The sequence below is a fragment of the Phalaenopsis equestris genome, unplaced genomic scaffold, assembly GCF_001263595.1.
Source record: "Phalaenopsis equestris unplaced genomic scaffold, ASM126359v1 Scaffold235151, whole genome shotgun sequence".
Taxonomy (NCBI): Eukaryota; Viridiplantae; Streptophyta; class Magnoliopsida; order Asparagales; family Orchidaceae; genus Phalaenopsis; species Phalaenopsis equestris.
Genome location: NW_018253037.1, coordinates 136,422 through 153,012, shown reverse-complemented (window position 1 = coordinate 153,012; position 16,591 = coordinate 136,422). Strand labels below are relative to the sequence as shown.

General features: G+C 31.7%; 1 protein-coding gene across 2 annotated transcripts in view; it reads right to left on the bottom strand.

Moving 5' to 3' along the window:
- Positions 1–16,591, bottom strand: part of LOC110039087 (serine/threonine protein phosphatase 2A 55 kDa regulatory subunit B beta isoform-like) — a 75,301-nt gene that overhangs the window by 31,366 nt on the left and 27,344 nt on the right. For both annotated transcript variants that reach the window (XM_020744040.1, XM_020744039.1), the window contains exons 6-7: positions 15,934–16,025; positions 7,182–7,300 (exon numbers count right to left, since the gene is read on the bottom strand). In XM_020744040.1, coding sequence (XP_020599699.1) covers positions 7,182–7,300; positions 15,934–16,025 — 211 coding nt within the window. The remainder of the gene's footprint in view (positions 1–7,181; positions 7,301–15,933; positions 16,026–16,591) is intronic.

Here is a 16,591-nt window from a genome sequence, read left to right as displayed (position 1 = left end):
ACAAAATAAAATCTATATCAATTTTATTATCCATTACAAGAATAATTTTCAACGGCAATTCATCAAGTGATATATTATTAGATTGCTCAATTAATACATCACCCACAATGCAAAAATCAGGATTTCTCAATTTCATATGTAAGAAAAGCTTCAATTCCTATTAGAAGTTTAAGTCTACATATGCTCTTAAGCTCAATTTCAAATTCAAATTGTAACACTGAAGTATAATTTTAGGTTCATGACCATATCCTAATATGTGTGCAAAATCAAATTATACAAAATTAAACATAAAATCACATTGTATTTGTGAATATTCTTTTGAAAATAGTGTAAAATTAACAGAATCTGATGAAAAATTTTTTCTTCAATAAGATTACATTTATCCGTGGACAATTCTTGTGTTGAAGGGTGTTTAGCAGGCTTAACATGAGATGATGATGATTTCTCTTTAAAAATATTAATCATAGTTGATATACTAACAGAAAATTAGTTTTAATCTTTTTTATCAGCATATAAAGCTCACTATAAATCCTTAAGTAGTAATTTTGGAGACTTTTACTTTAATTTATCCTAAAATCTTTTAAGGAAAGACATAATGATAGCTAATAATCTGGAGACATAATATTTTTCTACAAAATCTTTGAACCTTGCAAAACATTCAAGCACAGTATAGTCACAGAATTGAAAATTCTTAAATCGATTATGTGCATGGTCCAAACATTCTCCAACAACAAGAACAACAAAGACAAGCCTTTATCTCAGTAAATGGGGCCGGCTACATGAATCTTTTTTTTCTCCGTTGTGTCCTATTGAGGGTCATATTTTCATTTAATTTTAATAATTTAAGATTATTTTTTATACAATATGCCCATGTCCTTTTAGGTCTACCTCTGCCTCTCTTAACATAAATGGAATCTAAAACATTTACTCTCCTAATTGGATCATCAGTCGGTCGATGTTCAATGTGACCAAACCATCTAAAACTACTCTCTCTAAGCTTGTCTACCATTGGAGCTACAACAACCCTCTAACGGATACATTAATTTCTCATTTTGTCTCTATGTGTCAAGCCACTTACCCACCTAAGAATTTTCATCTTAGCAACACTTAGTTTTAAGCTTCTCTTTTACAGGCCAACATTCTTCGCGATAAAGCATTGCAGGTTTTACCATCATCTTATAATTTTTTCTTCAAGTCTAAGCACTACTTTTCTACCACACAATAGGCCTGATGCATTCCTCCACTTGCAACCAACTTGAATTCTACTAATAACATCCCCATCTATATCACCATCACTTTGAAAAATAGACCCAAGATATGTAAAACGTTTAAACCTTTTAATGATTTGATCGCCCATGTTTACACCTCTACCACTAGATCTACTAATACTAAAATTACATTCCACATATTCAGTATCTACTCAAATAAAGGCTTTTAAACTTCAATATAGACCTCCATAATTCAAGTTTTTCCTGAACTCCTTCAATAGTCTTATTTACAAGAAGGATATCATCAACGAAAAGCATACACCAAGATATATCATCTATAAATATCCAGTAAAAGCATCCATAACTAAAGCAAAAAGACTTGGGCTTAAAGATGATCCCTCATGTAATCCAACTAATATAGGAAAATACTTGATTAATGCTCCTTTTCGAACACAAGTAATAACTCTTTAATACATATCTTTAATGACTTGAATATAAGTCATATCAACACTTTTCTTTACTAGAGCTCTCCAAAAAATTTCTCATGAAATCTTATTGTAAGCTTTTCCTAAATCAATAAAAAACATATGTAGATCATCCTTACTCTCTCTATGCTTCTCTATCAAACCTCCAATAAATGTAAAACTATAATTATGATCCTTATAATAATTATATAAATTTGAACATAACCAATACATGATACGTCATAGGGTCTAAGATTAATGCAGATTTAGAATGAGCAGCAGAAAATCATGCACACAAGGTCAAATTCATAGTCAAAAACATCAAATTTGGACAACCAATCTTCCCTATAGATTAAAATAAAAAAAACACAATATTCATAAATGATAATATAATAGTCTGAAGAAATCTCACATGAATGTAGGAACGTAGAAGAATCATTTGTTATATTGAAATCTCAGAACAATAATAAAAATCTGTTTCTATAAATTTATAAATAATCATCTATCCAAGAAAAGTATTTAATAAAATTAGAAATCTATAATAAAGAAAAGAAAAAAAAAACCAAAATAACAAGGTGAAGCTTCATGCATACTCATGCACAAATTGATGGAATAGCTAAATCTTTTTTTTGCTTTTGAAAGGGTGCTACTTTTTTAAATAATATAGATATTCATAGCACGAGCTAAATTATACCATATGTATAAAAAAATTAACCAAACAAGAACAAATTACAAAAATTAGAAAATTTAAAGTGAAGGAAAATAAAAGCCAAAATAACAAAGGGAAATTAAATGCATACTCTCAAATCCTGATTATTTACAAAAGTAACACCTTAGCTCCATTCTTCAAACAAATTCACAATGACTTGATTGTTGCATGCACAAATTAATGGATTTACTAGAATTTTTTTTTTAATGGTGCTAAACCATTAATTTGTCTCCCAGATAACAATTCAAAGCTCGCATTGTCACAAAGAGATGGCTTTTTCCCAGAATTATAAAAATAAGGTAATAATTGAATCCTGTCAGGAATATGTTTCATCCTGATAAAGACAAGGCAGAATTATTTTTATATGGCTACAATATCTTATGTATAATGACAAGAATTCCTTTTAATTTGTAATAGATAGAGTCAATATCCGCTCATGAAGGCATGAAAACCGCAGCCTTCCCTCAACAAAACAATCCAAAAGTTGCAAATTACAAAGACTTGCACAAGGAAGTCGTTAGAACAGTGAAAAACCCATAATTAGGAATCACAGATAGAATTGCACCTGCGTCCTGTGCTATCCTGCATGTGCAAGACCTAAGATATTTAAGTTATGATAGATAGATGCCGCGCAGTGCTAAGAAACCAGTGAGATGTATAAATAGTGTCGGAGATGTAGACACCCGGTAATTAATTATGATATAAGAAAACCATCTAACAGAAGACACATGAAAAAGGTACTTGAACGACCGCTGAGAAGGAATCACATTAGTTCCACTGAAAACCCTAACAAATGAATTCTGATCACATTGCATCTTTAATAGCTTTACTATTAACCCAGCAGTTAAAATCATTGATCAAAAAATTATAATGAAATCTTAAACTATGAAATGAAGACAGAATTCAGATGTCTTAGGTTCTAAGGTTTTCAAATTCAGACTACACTAAAATACACAAAATCACGTACTTTTGAAATCCAGTTTGCAAGCCAATAACTTAGATGACTTCTCATTCCTCTAAATAAAAATCAAAACGCAAAAAATTCAAACAAAAATGTTGATTCAATAGTCATCTGATAGAAAAAAAACATACAATTTTAGATACATGAAAAAACATATGTTCAATTGAAAATCATGAAGTAGTTGAAAACCACATTATGCTAAAAGTTGATTCGATTCAATCGCATAATTGAATCAAGTACTTGAAATCAGGCAGTTCGAGTAAGAAAGAGAAAAAATCATAAAAATGAATAATCAGGTATCGCATTGCTGCAATGAGATAACTTACGCTGAAAATCTGCAATCTTCAATTAAGCTAGGAGAAGAGTGGAAATTTGCATTTGACCAAAATCCATTTATCCAAAATAGAAATTTAGTACCACCATATTTTAAAACCTCAGATCCCCCACAACCATACAAGCCCACAACCCCCCCAAAACCACACAACCCGCCCTAAACTATGAAATGAAATAAAAAATAAGATGTCTTAAATTTTTTAAGGTTTTCAAATTCAGACTACACAAAAATGCACAAAAATCACACTTTCGAAATCTAGTTTTGAAGCCCACAAGTAAGATGACTACTCGCTCCTCTAAATAAAAACCAGAACACAAACTATTCAAACAAAAATGATGATTCAATAGTCATCTAATAGAAAAAATACATAAAATCTTATATACATGAAAAACATATCTTCAATTGAAAATCATGAAGTAGTTGAAACCACATTATACTAAAATTTAGTTCAATTCAATCGCACAATCAAATCAAGTATTTGAAATGAGACAATAAGAGTAAGAAAGAGAACAAAATAGTCTAATAAAATAATCAGGTATCGCATCGCTACAATGATGTAAGTTACCCTGAAAACTTCAATCTTCAATTAAGCTAGGTGGAAATTTGCATTTGACCAAAATCCATTTAATCAAAATAAAAATCATTCAAAAGAATATATTTTAAAACCTCCCACACACCCGCCCCCTCCCAGTTTTTAGAAGATAGGGAGAATTGTCTGAGATTTTACTCAATTATTAAAAAAAAAGTATACAAGTACATAAATATAGGTTAAAAAAATTTAATAACGTTAAAATATAATTAAGGAGAGAATCCTCCATAGGGACATAATCATATAATTAATAATGCAAATTCCTATAATAAATTATTAGCAATATGTTAATTTAGTTATGGTAGCACTCCCCAACAAACTCAAGGTGGCATAGATGACAAATTAAGTTTGAAAATAAGAAAGACAAATGTAGCTGAAGATTATATAGCCATCTTTGTAACTTACATTTCTTCAAATGGAGAATCTATATCTTAATGAAAACATGCAGTGGATCCTTCCTCACCAGTAAGTCCACAAGATCATCGTTCCGTCATTCTCTTTGTTTATAGTTCAAGCAGTAGCGAACTCCTTCAAACTCCCTTCAAATCCAGCTGACTTCGCATATACCTTTTCTCTTGCTTTCCACAACCTATCCCTACTAAATCCAATCCTAAAACAGCTATGAACACTAGAACAATGTCACTAATGTTTTTTCCTTTCTAAAGACGAACACCTCAAATTAATATTTACTTAAAAAATGCAATTGAAGTTAACTATAAGAGAATTTAAATTAAGACTGTTAAAAATATATAGAATTTAAGTTTTTTTCTTTTACTTAATTTTTATTATTCTAAAACAATTTTTCTAATTTAATTGTTTCATTTTCATTTTTTTTAAATATATTTTAGCTTATTTTTATTTTTTGTAAGCTTTATATTCATTTTTCTTTAACTAAATTTTTATTTTATTTTTATCTACTTTTTTATCTTTTTGACATATTTTTCTTCTGTTTTAATTTAGTTTTTTTTCCTTTCTATGGTTTAGGATTTTAATTTACTTTTTATATATGTGTTGTTAATTTTCATTTTATGAGCCTCTTTATTTTTAATTTGATGCTTACATCTCCATCTATCTTGAGGCTTACACGTCACCAAACTAAGCTTCAATTCCCGATTTTTAAACATTTCCAAAAAGCACAACCTTCGATACAAAAAAGAAGGATCTTATAAAGAAAGGATTCCAAAGAAAAAAAATGGGTCATATTTAGAGTAAAGTGTGAGAGCAGGCTATTAGAGATCAAAATTTAGATGGGTGCACCATAACAAGATGTTTAGATAAGATCAAGAGGATTCTAGGCATCTCAATGATAGCATGTTAGAAGAAAGAGATAATTGAAATGTACTACACCCTTGCTCAATTGTCTTCATAGCAAAAGTATACATGTGTTTGTAGGTACCGATTAGTCAAATGATAAGGTCTTAAAAGTTATTGTGAATTTGGGTTCAATCTTCACCTACGTCATAATTACACCCAACTTGTAAATTTTGGGGTGGTAAAAAAGAACAATAAAAGATGATAACAAAGGAAAATATTCTAATTAAAGTGAAAATAATATAATAAGAAATAGTATATATTCATACTAATTAGTTAGGGTATATGTTAATTTAAAATATAATAAATATTTGCAAAACCTCCCTAATTTACAAGTGAAATAAATAAAGGGATTATTCAACAACCATGTTCAAATCGATTGAACACAAGGATCGTGTAACAATAACAGTTATACAACCATGAACATTGCAAGTACACCAACAATGCCCTGAAATCATAAAGATATTAGAAGGCTCCAAACCAAAGAAAAGGAAATCCTATAGCTAAAGATAATACAAGAAAATCTTAATTGAAATTTGTAGTTAAGCATAAAAAGAGAGATGAGCATGGAGTGGCATTACCCTTTACAAAAAAAACATCAAATATTCATTGTTTACTTGTACATGAAACGGATAACACTATTAAGTATGTTGTTAGCTGAGTTAGTTCCATAATTACTTAATTGTTATACTAAGAATGGTAAATCATTATGTTAATAAGCTTTATATAATATAGATGTTTCATGTTGGTGCAGTTAGCTACCCATTACTTGATATGTATGGTTTTTGCAAGTCCCATGCCTTATTTTAGGCCTTAAAATGTTCAAGATATCTATTGACTCTGCCCTGCAGGCCATTGGTAGCCGCTAATGTCAATTCATCTCACTAGATTAGTGGACACCTACATAAGAGTAAAGCCATCAATAGTTGACGCTGCTTTGTAACGAGTATTAATAAGCATTTTTAGCAGCAATTTATTCAAATTTTGGACTTGGGAACTCATTTCCCATACATTGAATATTATATGTAATCATTTCACCTTCATGAATGAAATTGCATTTTTCATTTTGCTTACAATTAAAGTTATGCCAATTCATGATATCAATTCCTATCTTGTAATATTAAAAAAAATTACATTATTTAATCTTAACTTCTACATTATGCCATGTGTGTGAAGCCGTGAAGGTTAAGTTCCATTATCATGTTTGCCTATCCGAGTGTACCAACTTAACCTACAATTTTGGTTTATGCCATGTGTGTAGAGGTTAAAGTCCAACATGTCCGCATTTTCAGGGTGCATGCCTCAAAGACCCATTCTACAACTAGGCCTTTAGCCAAGACAAGCACCTTATAATAAAACAAATCACACCATAACATAGACAGTGAGACGGCATTGAAATGTGTTTCATTTTTATCAAATAAAAATGTAGAAAACAAAGAAAGCACAATTGTAAGTTCAGGAATAAGCATGTGCATTTATGTATTGTGAAAGCATAAATTTATGTAGCATAGATTGAACATGTTCGTGAAAAAAAATCCAATGAAAAGATTTAAAAAAAAAGTGATCTTAAAATAAAATAATAACTGGTTAAATGATGATAAGTACCGGTTAAATCCTCCATATTTGCAGGCTTCACATCAACAATATTAAAACTTTGGTTACTAATTTCAAGATTCCAAAGATTTATGCGCAAATCATCCGCTGAAATGAATGTCTCACCGTCACTAGAAGCATGGAAACAAAGCAATAATGAGAATGTGATGGTATAAGAATCACAGCCGGGTAAAAAATGGATAAAGCATGTCTAAAGCATAATAAAGCGGGAAAATACATAAAAGGCTATGCATTACCAAAAACATGCAGGGAAAACTTTTTATTATGTGCACAATGAAAGTTTTAAGCATTTCATGGGTATTAAAAGCAGGGGACAATTCATCGTGGCATCATAAATCAATTATTACATGTAGTCAGAAACAAGCACCAACTAATACCCAGGTCATAATGTTACAAACTGAATGCAGCTAAATATAATAAAATCAACTGCATACAAACAACGCCAATACAAGCAATGCAATAAGAAAAATGCTGAAATTGGAGAAAAAGAGCAATTGACTCCATACTAATCAGCAAATCAGATTATCATCCAGAAACACAAAAATTTTAAAGAATAAGAAAGGAAAACAGATGAAAAGAATCAATGAAAAGCTGCACCCAGAAAAAATTTCAATTTGAAATGAGGAAAAAAAAATTTAGTTTGGAATGGATTATTTATTATTACCAAAGTCAGTTAAATAATTTGATAAGCTATAGATCAGACATTATTCAACTCAATAAAATGTTCTTTTGCTGCTTTAGTGATACATAAAAATCCATTCTTCTTAAAATTATCAATAACAGTAAAATTACTAGTGTATATCCGCTCTGAATGTCAGATCAATGGTAAGCTGTAACAGCCTTCAAACCCATGCTTCTCATTTATTTAAAATGATGGCTGTGCAAGTCAATGCCAAAAACTAGAAATTAAGTGACGTCAAGGGCTCTAAGATCAATAAGGACGTGAAAATTGAAAAGGAAACTTATGATGAAACATTCAAATGCCGTGTCCCTATAAGTTGGTTAAACAGTTCCTATCTATGAAAAAAAATTGAGGACTGATGAATAAAATAAGTTCTCTTATAAATCCTACCAGGAAATGTGCAGATAGAAGTCAGTTTTACCTAAAAAAGCCCCAGCAAAGATCATATGCTTAATTATTTGCAATCCTACTAGCAAGTCTCAAATAGGTTCAAACTCGATATAAAATAGGCTACTCAGCATTACAACTTAAACCTTTCAAGGTTGCCCAAAGATTGTTTAAATTATGAATCAGTTAAAACCATGTTTTCCCATAGCAGGGAGCCATTTTTACCGCAAAACTTGTAATTCTCCATCATGATGAATGGAATACTTTCAAATGTAATTTACTTGGGAATTGGACTATGGTGGGGATTCTTTCGTTGAGGGGACAATGATGTTACTTGCCTGCAAGCGTTCATGAGTGCACAAAAACTGTTTACCCAAAAATCAGAGTGAATTAATTTTGTTTAATTAGCCAGGCAACTTATTGAGTCAATTTGAACCCTATTAATCAGAAGGAGGTTTAATCCCTATTTAAGCCAACCAAGTTGAGCTAATTAAGCATTAAGCACAAAAGACAGTTAGGTATGATTTGACAAGGATGACAAATTTTCTGGATTTTCTAAAGATAATTATAGAAGATATAAAAGGAAGAAACTGCGAGTTCACAAACCTAAAGGGTTCAATTGGACCCAAATTAAATGAGTTAACTTGTTGAATCCGTTATTATAGCAGCTACTGGCATTTAGTTTAGTTAAATTTATGTTTCAATATATTAATCAAGCAACGCAAATATTGATTGAAAATACCTTGTTTTGAATCACACATCGTTCACCATCTCCAAAGTTCATACATGATGGGACATGAAAGCTAAATAAAACTAATTAAACGATGAGTAATGAAAACAAAAGAGAGATTTGATACGCTTCTCTGGTTTTCCTATTTTCATGTTGCTTGTAAGCTACACAAAACAAGAAATATAACATATTTTCTGAGATTTAGATCCAATTTAGCACGCCTGCAAATAATCCCCGCCATAAGAATGAATCTCATATGCAAGCCCTCAATAAATATTGAAACCTGCAAAGAAACCAGCCACATCATTCATAACGATAGCACAAAGAATATTTTAATCTATGTTGAATCACATGACGATCAGCACTCTGGGTATCTCCAAATCGAGCCTCTTTCTCATGCTAATCACCCACTCCCAATCCCTTTAGCTCATGCTTCCCCTTCACCTGCTTCCATCTCATGACCCGACTCACCATAACTTTCCCTTACATAGACCCAATCCCCCAGCTACACTTTCGATCTCTCCCTTGCAAACTCCAACAATCCTATGTTTTTGTTATACCCTCGATTTGACATCCCACCCAGCCATCTCCTCAACCCCACTCTCCAAATTGCTTCCTAAGTGTAACACAAGAAATACTTTAGAACCATGATGATGAACACGCTAGCTATCTACCGCTAAGGCTTCTCGTTTATTTCTCTTTCCAAATTCCTTTTAACTCTCACCTGATCCGATCCTCCCTATCAAGCTCCAACTTTCGGCCCCAAACTCTCTCCCTCTCTCTCTCTCTCTCTCAACTCTAACACAATCCCTCTCCCACGCTTTTGACTACTCTTGTGCTAATCCTAACCAAACTATACCTTCACCCACACCTTAGACACCCCACTCAACCCTCTCCTCGAACTTCCCACTTGCTCTATATATTGAAATGCCCAACTGAACCACCACGTAACTTTGCTCCAATGTTGGGTCCATCTCACATTCAAGTTCTTCTTCTCATGAATCTCCCTTTGTAGCACTCCACTACTCACCTCCGCATATGCTGTCTCTCTAGCTCGAACTCTAACCTGCCCCCAACCATCAATCATACATGTTGCTAGTTGCCTCGTATAATTTTCTCTCTCATACCCTTCCTATTGCTTCATCTCCAACCGTAAGTACATCCTCACGATCTCTAAATCCATCTCACTCAAAAGAGATGCAACAAACTTGCAAAAAGCATGTCTCTTTTTCCTCCATATCAATATTAGAAACCACGCCTCAACTCAATATTGACAACTATCTAGGTTACCCTCGTATCATTTCTCATGGTGCAAATTATGTCATACTCCACTATCACATCAATTAGATCAAGCCTTCATAACACAAGAAAATCCTCTAAACTAAGAGAGTTGTCATTATGCAAAGTCAACTTTCTAACCTTTTTTTTTAACATTTCACAACCAACAAACATCACGCATTGATATCAGTGCTAATCCAAACACTTGATAAATGCTATGCATGAAACTATAAAAATAGTCCTCAATTTCAACCATAATAAAATTAAAACAAAAAATCTAAGTCCTATTACATCAAATGAAAATTAAGGGCTGTTAAAGAGCCATAATTGGTAACCACCTACTATAACACTTTATAATCTATCCAAATAAGTATATATACATATATACAGACTCACACACACAAATAAACTTCTACTTATCATAGTATATCATACGATGTGCAATCCAATAATGTGGATATTCAATTATATAATGCTATATTTTCTTTTTTCTCCAGACATGTAATAAAAGAAGCATTTAATTAAGCCAAATAAAGCTTGCCACCATTAAAAAAATTGAGATAGAGAATAGGACTAGTTTATAGCATTACACTTCCATGGATACGCACAATCAACTGCATATAAATAACAGAACAAATAAAAAAATAATTGTTGAATTAAAAATGATGTACGATGTTTACTGACGACTACAAAAAAGGTAGATGATAATGGAAGTACAAATATATGCATTTGAAATGTAATACATCTAGAATGTGTCTATGTCCAAGCATTACACGTTCCTGACATGTATGTACTTCCGTGCATGAACATACATGCTATTGGGCAGCCTTCCACAAATTGCGGCTAATTTTTTTGTCAACATTATTACAGCACTACCCATGAATCCCTTCAAGATGACCACCATTATTTATGCTAAGACACAATTTATAACTTATACAATGTTGATTTCGTTGATTAGGTAGATTTGCCAATCAGTCATGTTAGAACTTACTCTCTAGTTGATCCAAAGAATCAGGGTAAATCATTGCCTTAATATGCTTTAAATAAAAATTACATTGAAAACAAAAATCAAACATTTTTAATTAATCAAATGCTTTCCTTATAGGGTGAGAAAATAGGACACACCAATTAGCTTGTCTTGCCAACTAGACAAGATTACAAAAACTGCCAATTGGGCAACCTTGCTTATAGGGTGATGTTGCAAGACCAATTGAGCCACCTTTTTCAGAGCATAAAAATATAAGACCCATTCTTACAAATTATTCTCATCCAAAACAATTATTCTCATATGAAACATCCCTTAAACCTAATAAGATTTTAGTCTCAACCATTAGAGCTTTCTAATGAGTGGAGATCCAAGTCATAATATCTCTATCAAAGTTTAAGAAGATAGGTCAATTCAAGCTTTTCTTATTAGGCCATCGAATGAATGTCACCCAACACTATCAACAAAAGTAAACATAAAATCAACGATGCTGCTCAAAGAAATTTAATTACCTACGCCAATTTTTCCATCCATTAGGGTCTATAAACCCATTCATGAAGTCTCCTCATTCTTGAAGTTTCAAGTTTTACTTTAAGACTCATAAAAATTAATATGGATCAAAGCAAGGGTAACAAACCCATTAAATTAAAGCTTGGGCCTTCCAATGGATGTAAATCACATCCTAAACTAAACTAAGTCAATTTCTTACTACTAAGAATACAAATCAAATATTACATATATTGTAGAAATGTTTATTCAAATCAAACAAACTGAAACAAATGGACAATAAATAGTCATGCCATACCTTCGAGACCTTACAGACGTTCAACAGCTTTGAACAGCAACTGTTCAAGCTTTGTGTCTCAGAAATATTCAATAATATCCATCCCTCTACCATTGAATGCCTTAAACAACAATCTTAGAGCACATCATTGACATACAACCGTATGGTTTGCTTGGGATAATTCAGACGGAAATCTATATTTACCAATCAAATTCACTGGATATTGTAGTTTAGAACACTGACATTGGTAAATTGGGTCCATCATAAAACAACGATGAGAATAGGACATATAATTCCCCCAACCATTTTTCATCAAATGCAAATCTAACTAACAAATCAAAGCCTAATTTAAGCCAATGCAACATCCTTAATCAAGAGTACTCTCACGTGAGAGCTTGCACCAATGAAAAGTCTCAAGCCAACAACAACAAAAACAAAACCTTAACCCCACTACGTGGGGTCGGCTACATGAATCCATTTTCTCCATTGCGTCCTATTCAGTGTCATATTTTCATTTAGTTCTAATAAATGAAGATCATTTTTTATACATTAAGCCCAAGTCTTCCTAGGTCAATCTCTGTCTTTTTTAACATAAGTCAAATCTAAAACATTTACTATCCTAATCGGATCATCAGATGGTCGACGCTCCATCATGGATATATTCATTTCGCATTTTGTCTATAAGTGTAAAGTCACTATTCCACCAAATAATTCTCATTTCGGCAACACTTAACTTAGTATTATGCTTCTATTTTAAAGGTCAACATTCAGCGCCATAAAGCAATGCACGTCTCACCACCGTCATATAAAATTTTCCTTTCAGTTTAAGCGGTACTATTCTATCACACAAAAGGCCCGAAGCATTCCTCCACTTCAACTAACCAACTTGAATTCTACTATTAAAATCCCCATTTATATCACCACCGCTTTGAACAATAGACCCGAGATATCTAAATCGTTCAAACTTTTAATAATTTGATCACCCAAAGTTATACTTCCGTCACTAGAGCTACTACTACTAAAATTACATTCCATGTATTCAGTTTTAGTTCTACTCAAATGGAGGCCTTTAGACTCTAATATAGACCTCCATAATTCAAGTTTTTTCTGGGCTTTTTCATTCGTCTTGTCCATGAGAAGGATATCGTCAGCAAAAAGCATACACCAAGGTACATCCTCCTATAAATGTCCAGTAAGACCATCCAAAACTAAAGCAAAAAGATATGGGCTTAAAGCCGATCCCTGATGTAATCCAACAGATATAGGAAAATATTTAGTCAATCCTTCGGTTCGAACACAAGTAACAGCTCTAGTATGCATATCTTCAATGACTTGAATATAAATCATATCAACACTTTTCTTCTCAAGAACTCTTGAAAGGATCTCTTAGAACCTTATCGTAAGCTTTTTCTAAATCAATAAAAATCAAATATAGATTCTCCTTATTATCACTTAACTTCTCCATCAAACTTCTCAATAAATGTACAGCTTCAAAAATAGACCTGCCAGGCATAAATCCAAATTGATTATGAGAAAACTTTGTAATACATCTTAACTTGTGTTCAATTACCCTCTCCCATAATTTTTAATATAATTTTAAAGTATGACACATTAACTTAATTCCTCTATAATTTACACACTCTTATGCATCCCCTTTATTCTTAAAAACAGGGATAAAAATATTTTTCCTCCACTCCTCAGGAATCCTTTTAGTTTTTAAAATAACATTAAAGAGTATAGTAAACCAAGAGACTTCCAACTCTTCTAAACATTTTCATACTTCAATTGGGATGTCATTAGGTGCTACACTTTCCACCCTAGGTTTTCTTTAAAGCCTTCTCAACATTTTTACTAATGCGACGGTAAAAATGACATGTTTTATTATTATTATTAACGATATTAAGATCACTAAGTTCAATCGTATTTTCAGAAACTTCATTAAAAAGTTTATCAAAATAATTCACCTACTTATGTTGAATATCTTTTTCTAAGAAAATCACTTTTTGATTTTCTTCTTTAAACATGAGTTAAATCCTTACTTTTCTTCTCTTTGTTTGGCTAGTTTATACATATATTTTTTATTCTTCTTAATATCTAATCTATTATAAAGATCATTAAAAGCAGAATTTTCAGAGTCACATATTGTTCTTTTAGACTCCCTACAGGCTGTTTGATATTTTTCCCAGTTCTCTAAGCTTTTACATTTAAACCAATTTCTAAAACAAAAGTTCTTATATTTTATCTTTTTTTGCACATTATTATTCTACCACCAATTATTTCTATTTAAAGAAACTTTTTCTTTTGATTCCCCAAAATACATCTATTTATACTTGTTTAATAGTGTTTGTTACTTTATCCCACATAACATTTGCTTCATCATCAACATCGCAAATTTTAAAATTTTAAATTTTACTCAAAAAAATAATTTTATTTGTCTTTTTGATTTCCTATATAATTCTACGATGATGAGTCCTAATATTCTTTATTTTACAACTCTTCATCTTAAAATTTAGAGCTAATAAACAATGTTGGGTACTTAACTATTAAATCTTCACTTGTAATGACTTTACAATCATTACATTCTCGACGATCTCTTCTTCTCATAAGAAAATAATCAATTTGTGTTTTATTAGATTCATTCTTATAAATAATAAGATGCTCATATTTTTTCTTGAATAAAATATTAGTAATAAAAATCACACGCTAATACCTTCTTCATTAGTCACTCCAAAGACGTAGCCACCATGAATATTTCTAAAATCTTCTACCACTCTACCGACATGTCCATTTAAATCTCCTCCAATAAAAATTCTTTCTTTAAGAGGTATCATTTGTATTAAGTCTTTTATGTCATTCTAGAATTTATCTTTAGACTCTATATCTAAATCTACTTGAGGAGCATAAACACTTATAATATTAAAAATCTTAGTATCAATCATAATCTTAAGGGTTATAATTCTATCTCCAACTCTATTAATTTTTACAAATTTATCTTTTAAACTCGTCTATAATTACATCTACACCATTTTTAGTGTGACTCTTACCAGAATTCCAAAGTTTAAAACCTAAGTAATCAATCTCCTTAGCCTTTTCTCCAACACATTTAGTTTCTTAAATACATAAAATATTAATCTTTTTATGAATCATAATATTAACTAATTCGATTAACTTACCATTGAGAGTACCTATATTCCACGATCCTATCCAAATATTAATTTCATTAGTTTTATGGACTAACTTCTTTACTCGCATCCATCCGTAATGTGGATGGAAACCCTCGCTTATTTGACATTATACCCGGGCGCCGGTGTAGCGGCCCTTGCACATTTTTCACTGTATTCAGGCTATACAGCACATCACTTCCAGGGGACGCCCTAGCAATTACACAAAGATCAAAAGGATTCAAAATAAACGATGATCTAGCATTAGGAGGAGTATAATTAAAACAAACCTAATTTGCATCAAAAAAGATTACTCACAAGTCCTCTTTTACATGTAAGCGATAGCCTTTTCCTAAACAAACAACTTAAACTTCATCATGTATAAGAGTCTAACGATGCTTGATTTTCATAGTAAAAATGCACATTATTCCATCAGCATCTCTATGATTGCACCTCTATGCATCTCCTTCCACCTTCACGAAAATGGCACTTCATACTTCAAGCCTTCTATACTCATAGGCATGTCCAAACTTTTACTCAGTTTTCCACCATCTGTTACCATGCAAGAGATGAGTCTGAAGGCAATATAAAAGAAATGACATTCGTTCCTTATCACAAATACTAATGGATTCCAATTCGTTTCAATTATCAAAAAAAAAAAAAAGATTGTCTAAAAGCCTAGACGGACAAAATTTAGTGACAATCAAGTATAGTAGTTGGAAATGGTAAACGGAACCTGTTATTTGAAATAGAGTTAATGTGATAATCATGTGCGTGAGCATATACTCTTCGGCATCTGGCCAGCAGGCTTGTTTCTTGAGCAGCAACCTAAACGAAAGCATACAAAATAAATGTCAGTCTCTAAGATTGATGATGTTAACAAAAATAATTTTAAGAAAATTTATGTTCTAGTAAATATAAAATAGTTGACATACAAAAAAATTAACCAGAAACTTAAAAGCTTCCTGTCTACTACATGCAAACATTTTAGTTGCCCGACTATTCATTTGCAGAACCACATGTGACAATCATACTTGTTATTTCATGTAAGCAAATCCTTACAAACTAATCTAATTATTTATTTAATAGAACTTCAGGCTTGCAATTATAGACTACTTGTTCACTCAAAGCACATTTGGTAGGACTTTGTGATATTTTAACGAAGGTGACGAGTTTAACTCAGGTCAAAATCTATGAAATAAGAAGTTTCAGATGAATTGTAGATGTGTAACAAAATCAGCTAGACACTTATGGAAACTTCTGCAATTATATATAGTTTATCAGGTAACCCAATAAGTTTGTCCAGACCCACCCCCTTACGGGTGTTAATGATAAGTTTGTGATACAAAATGTGACTGCCACATTAACTAAAGAGCTGCCATAGATATTTAAAT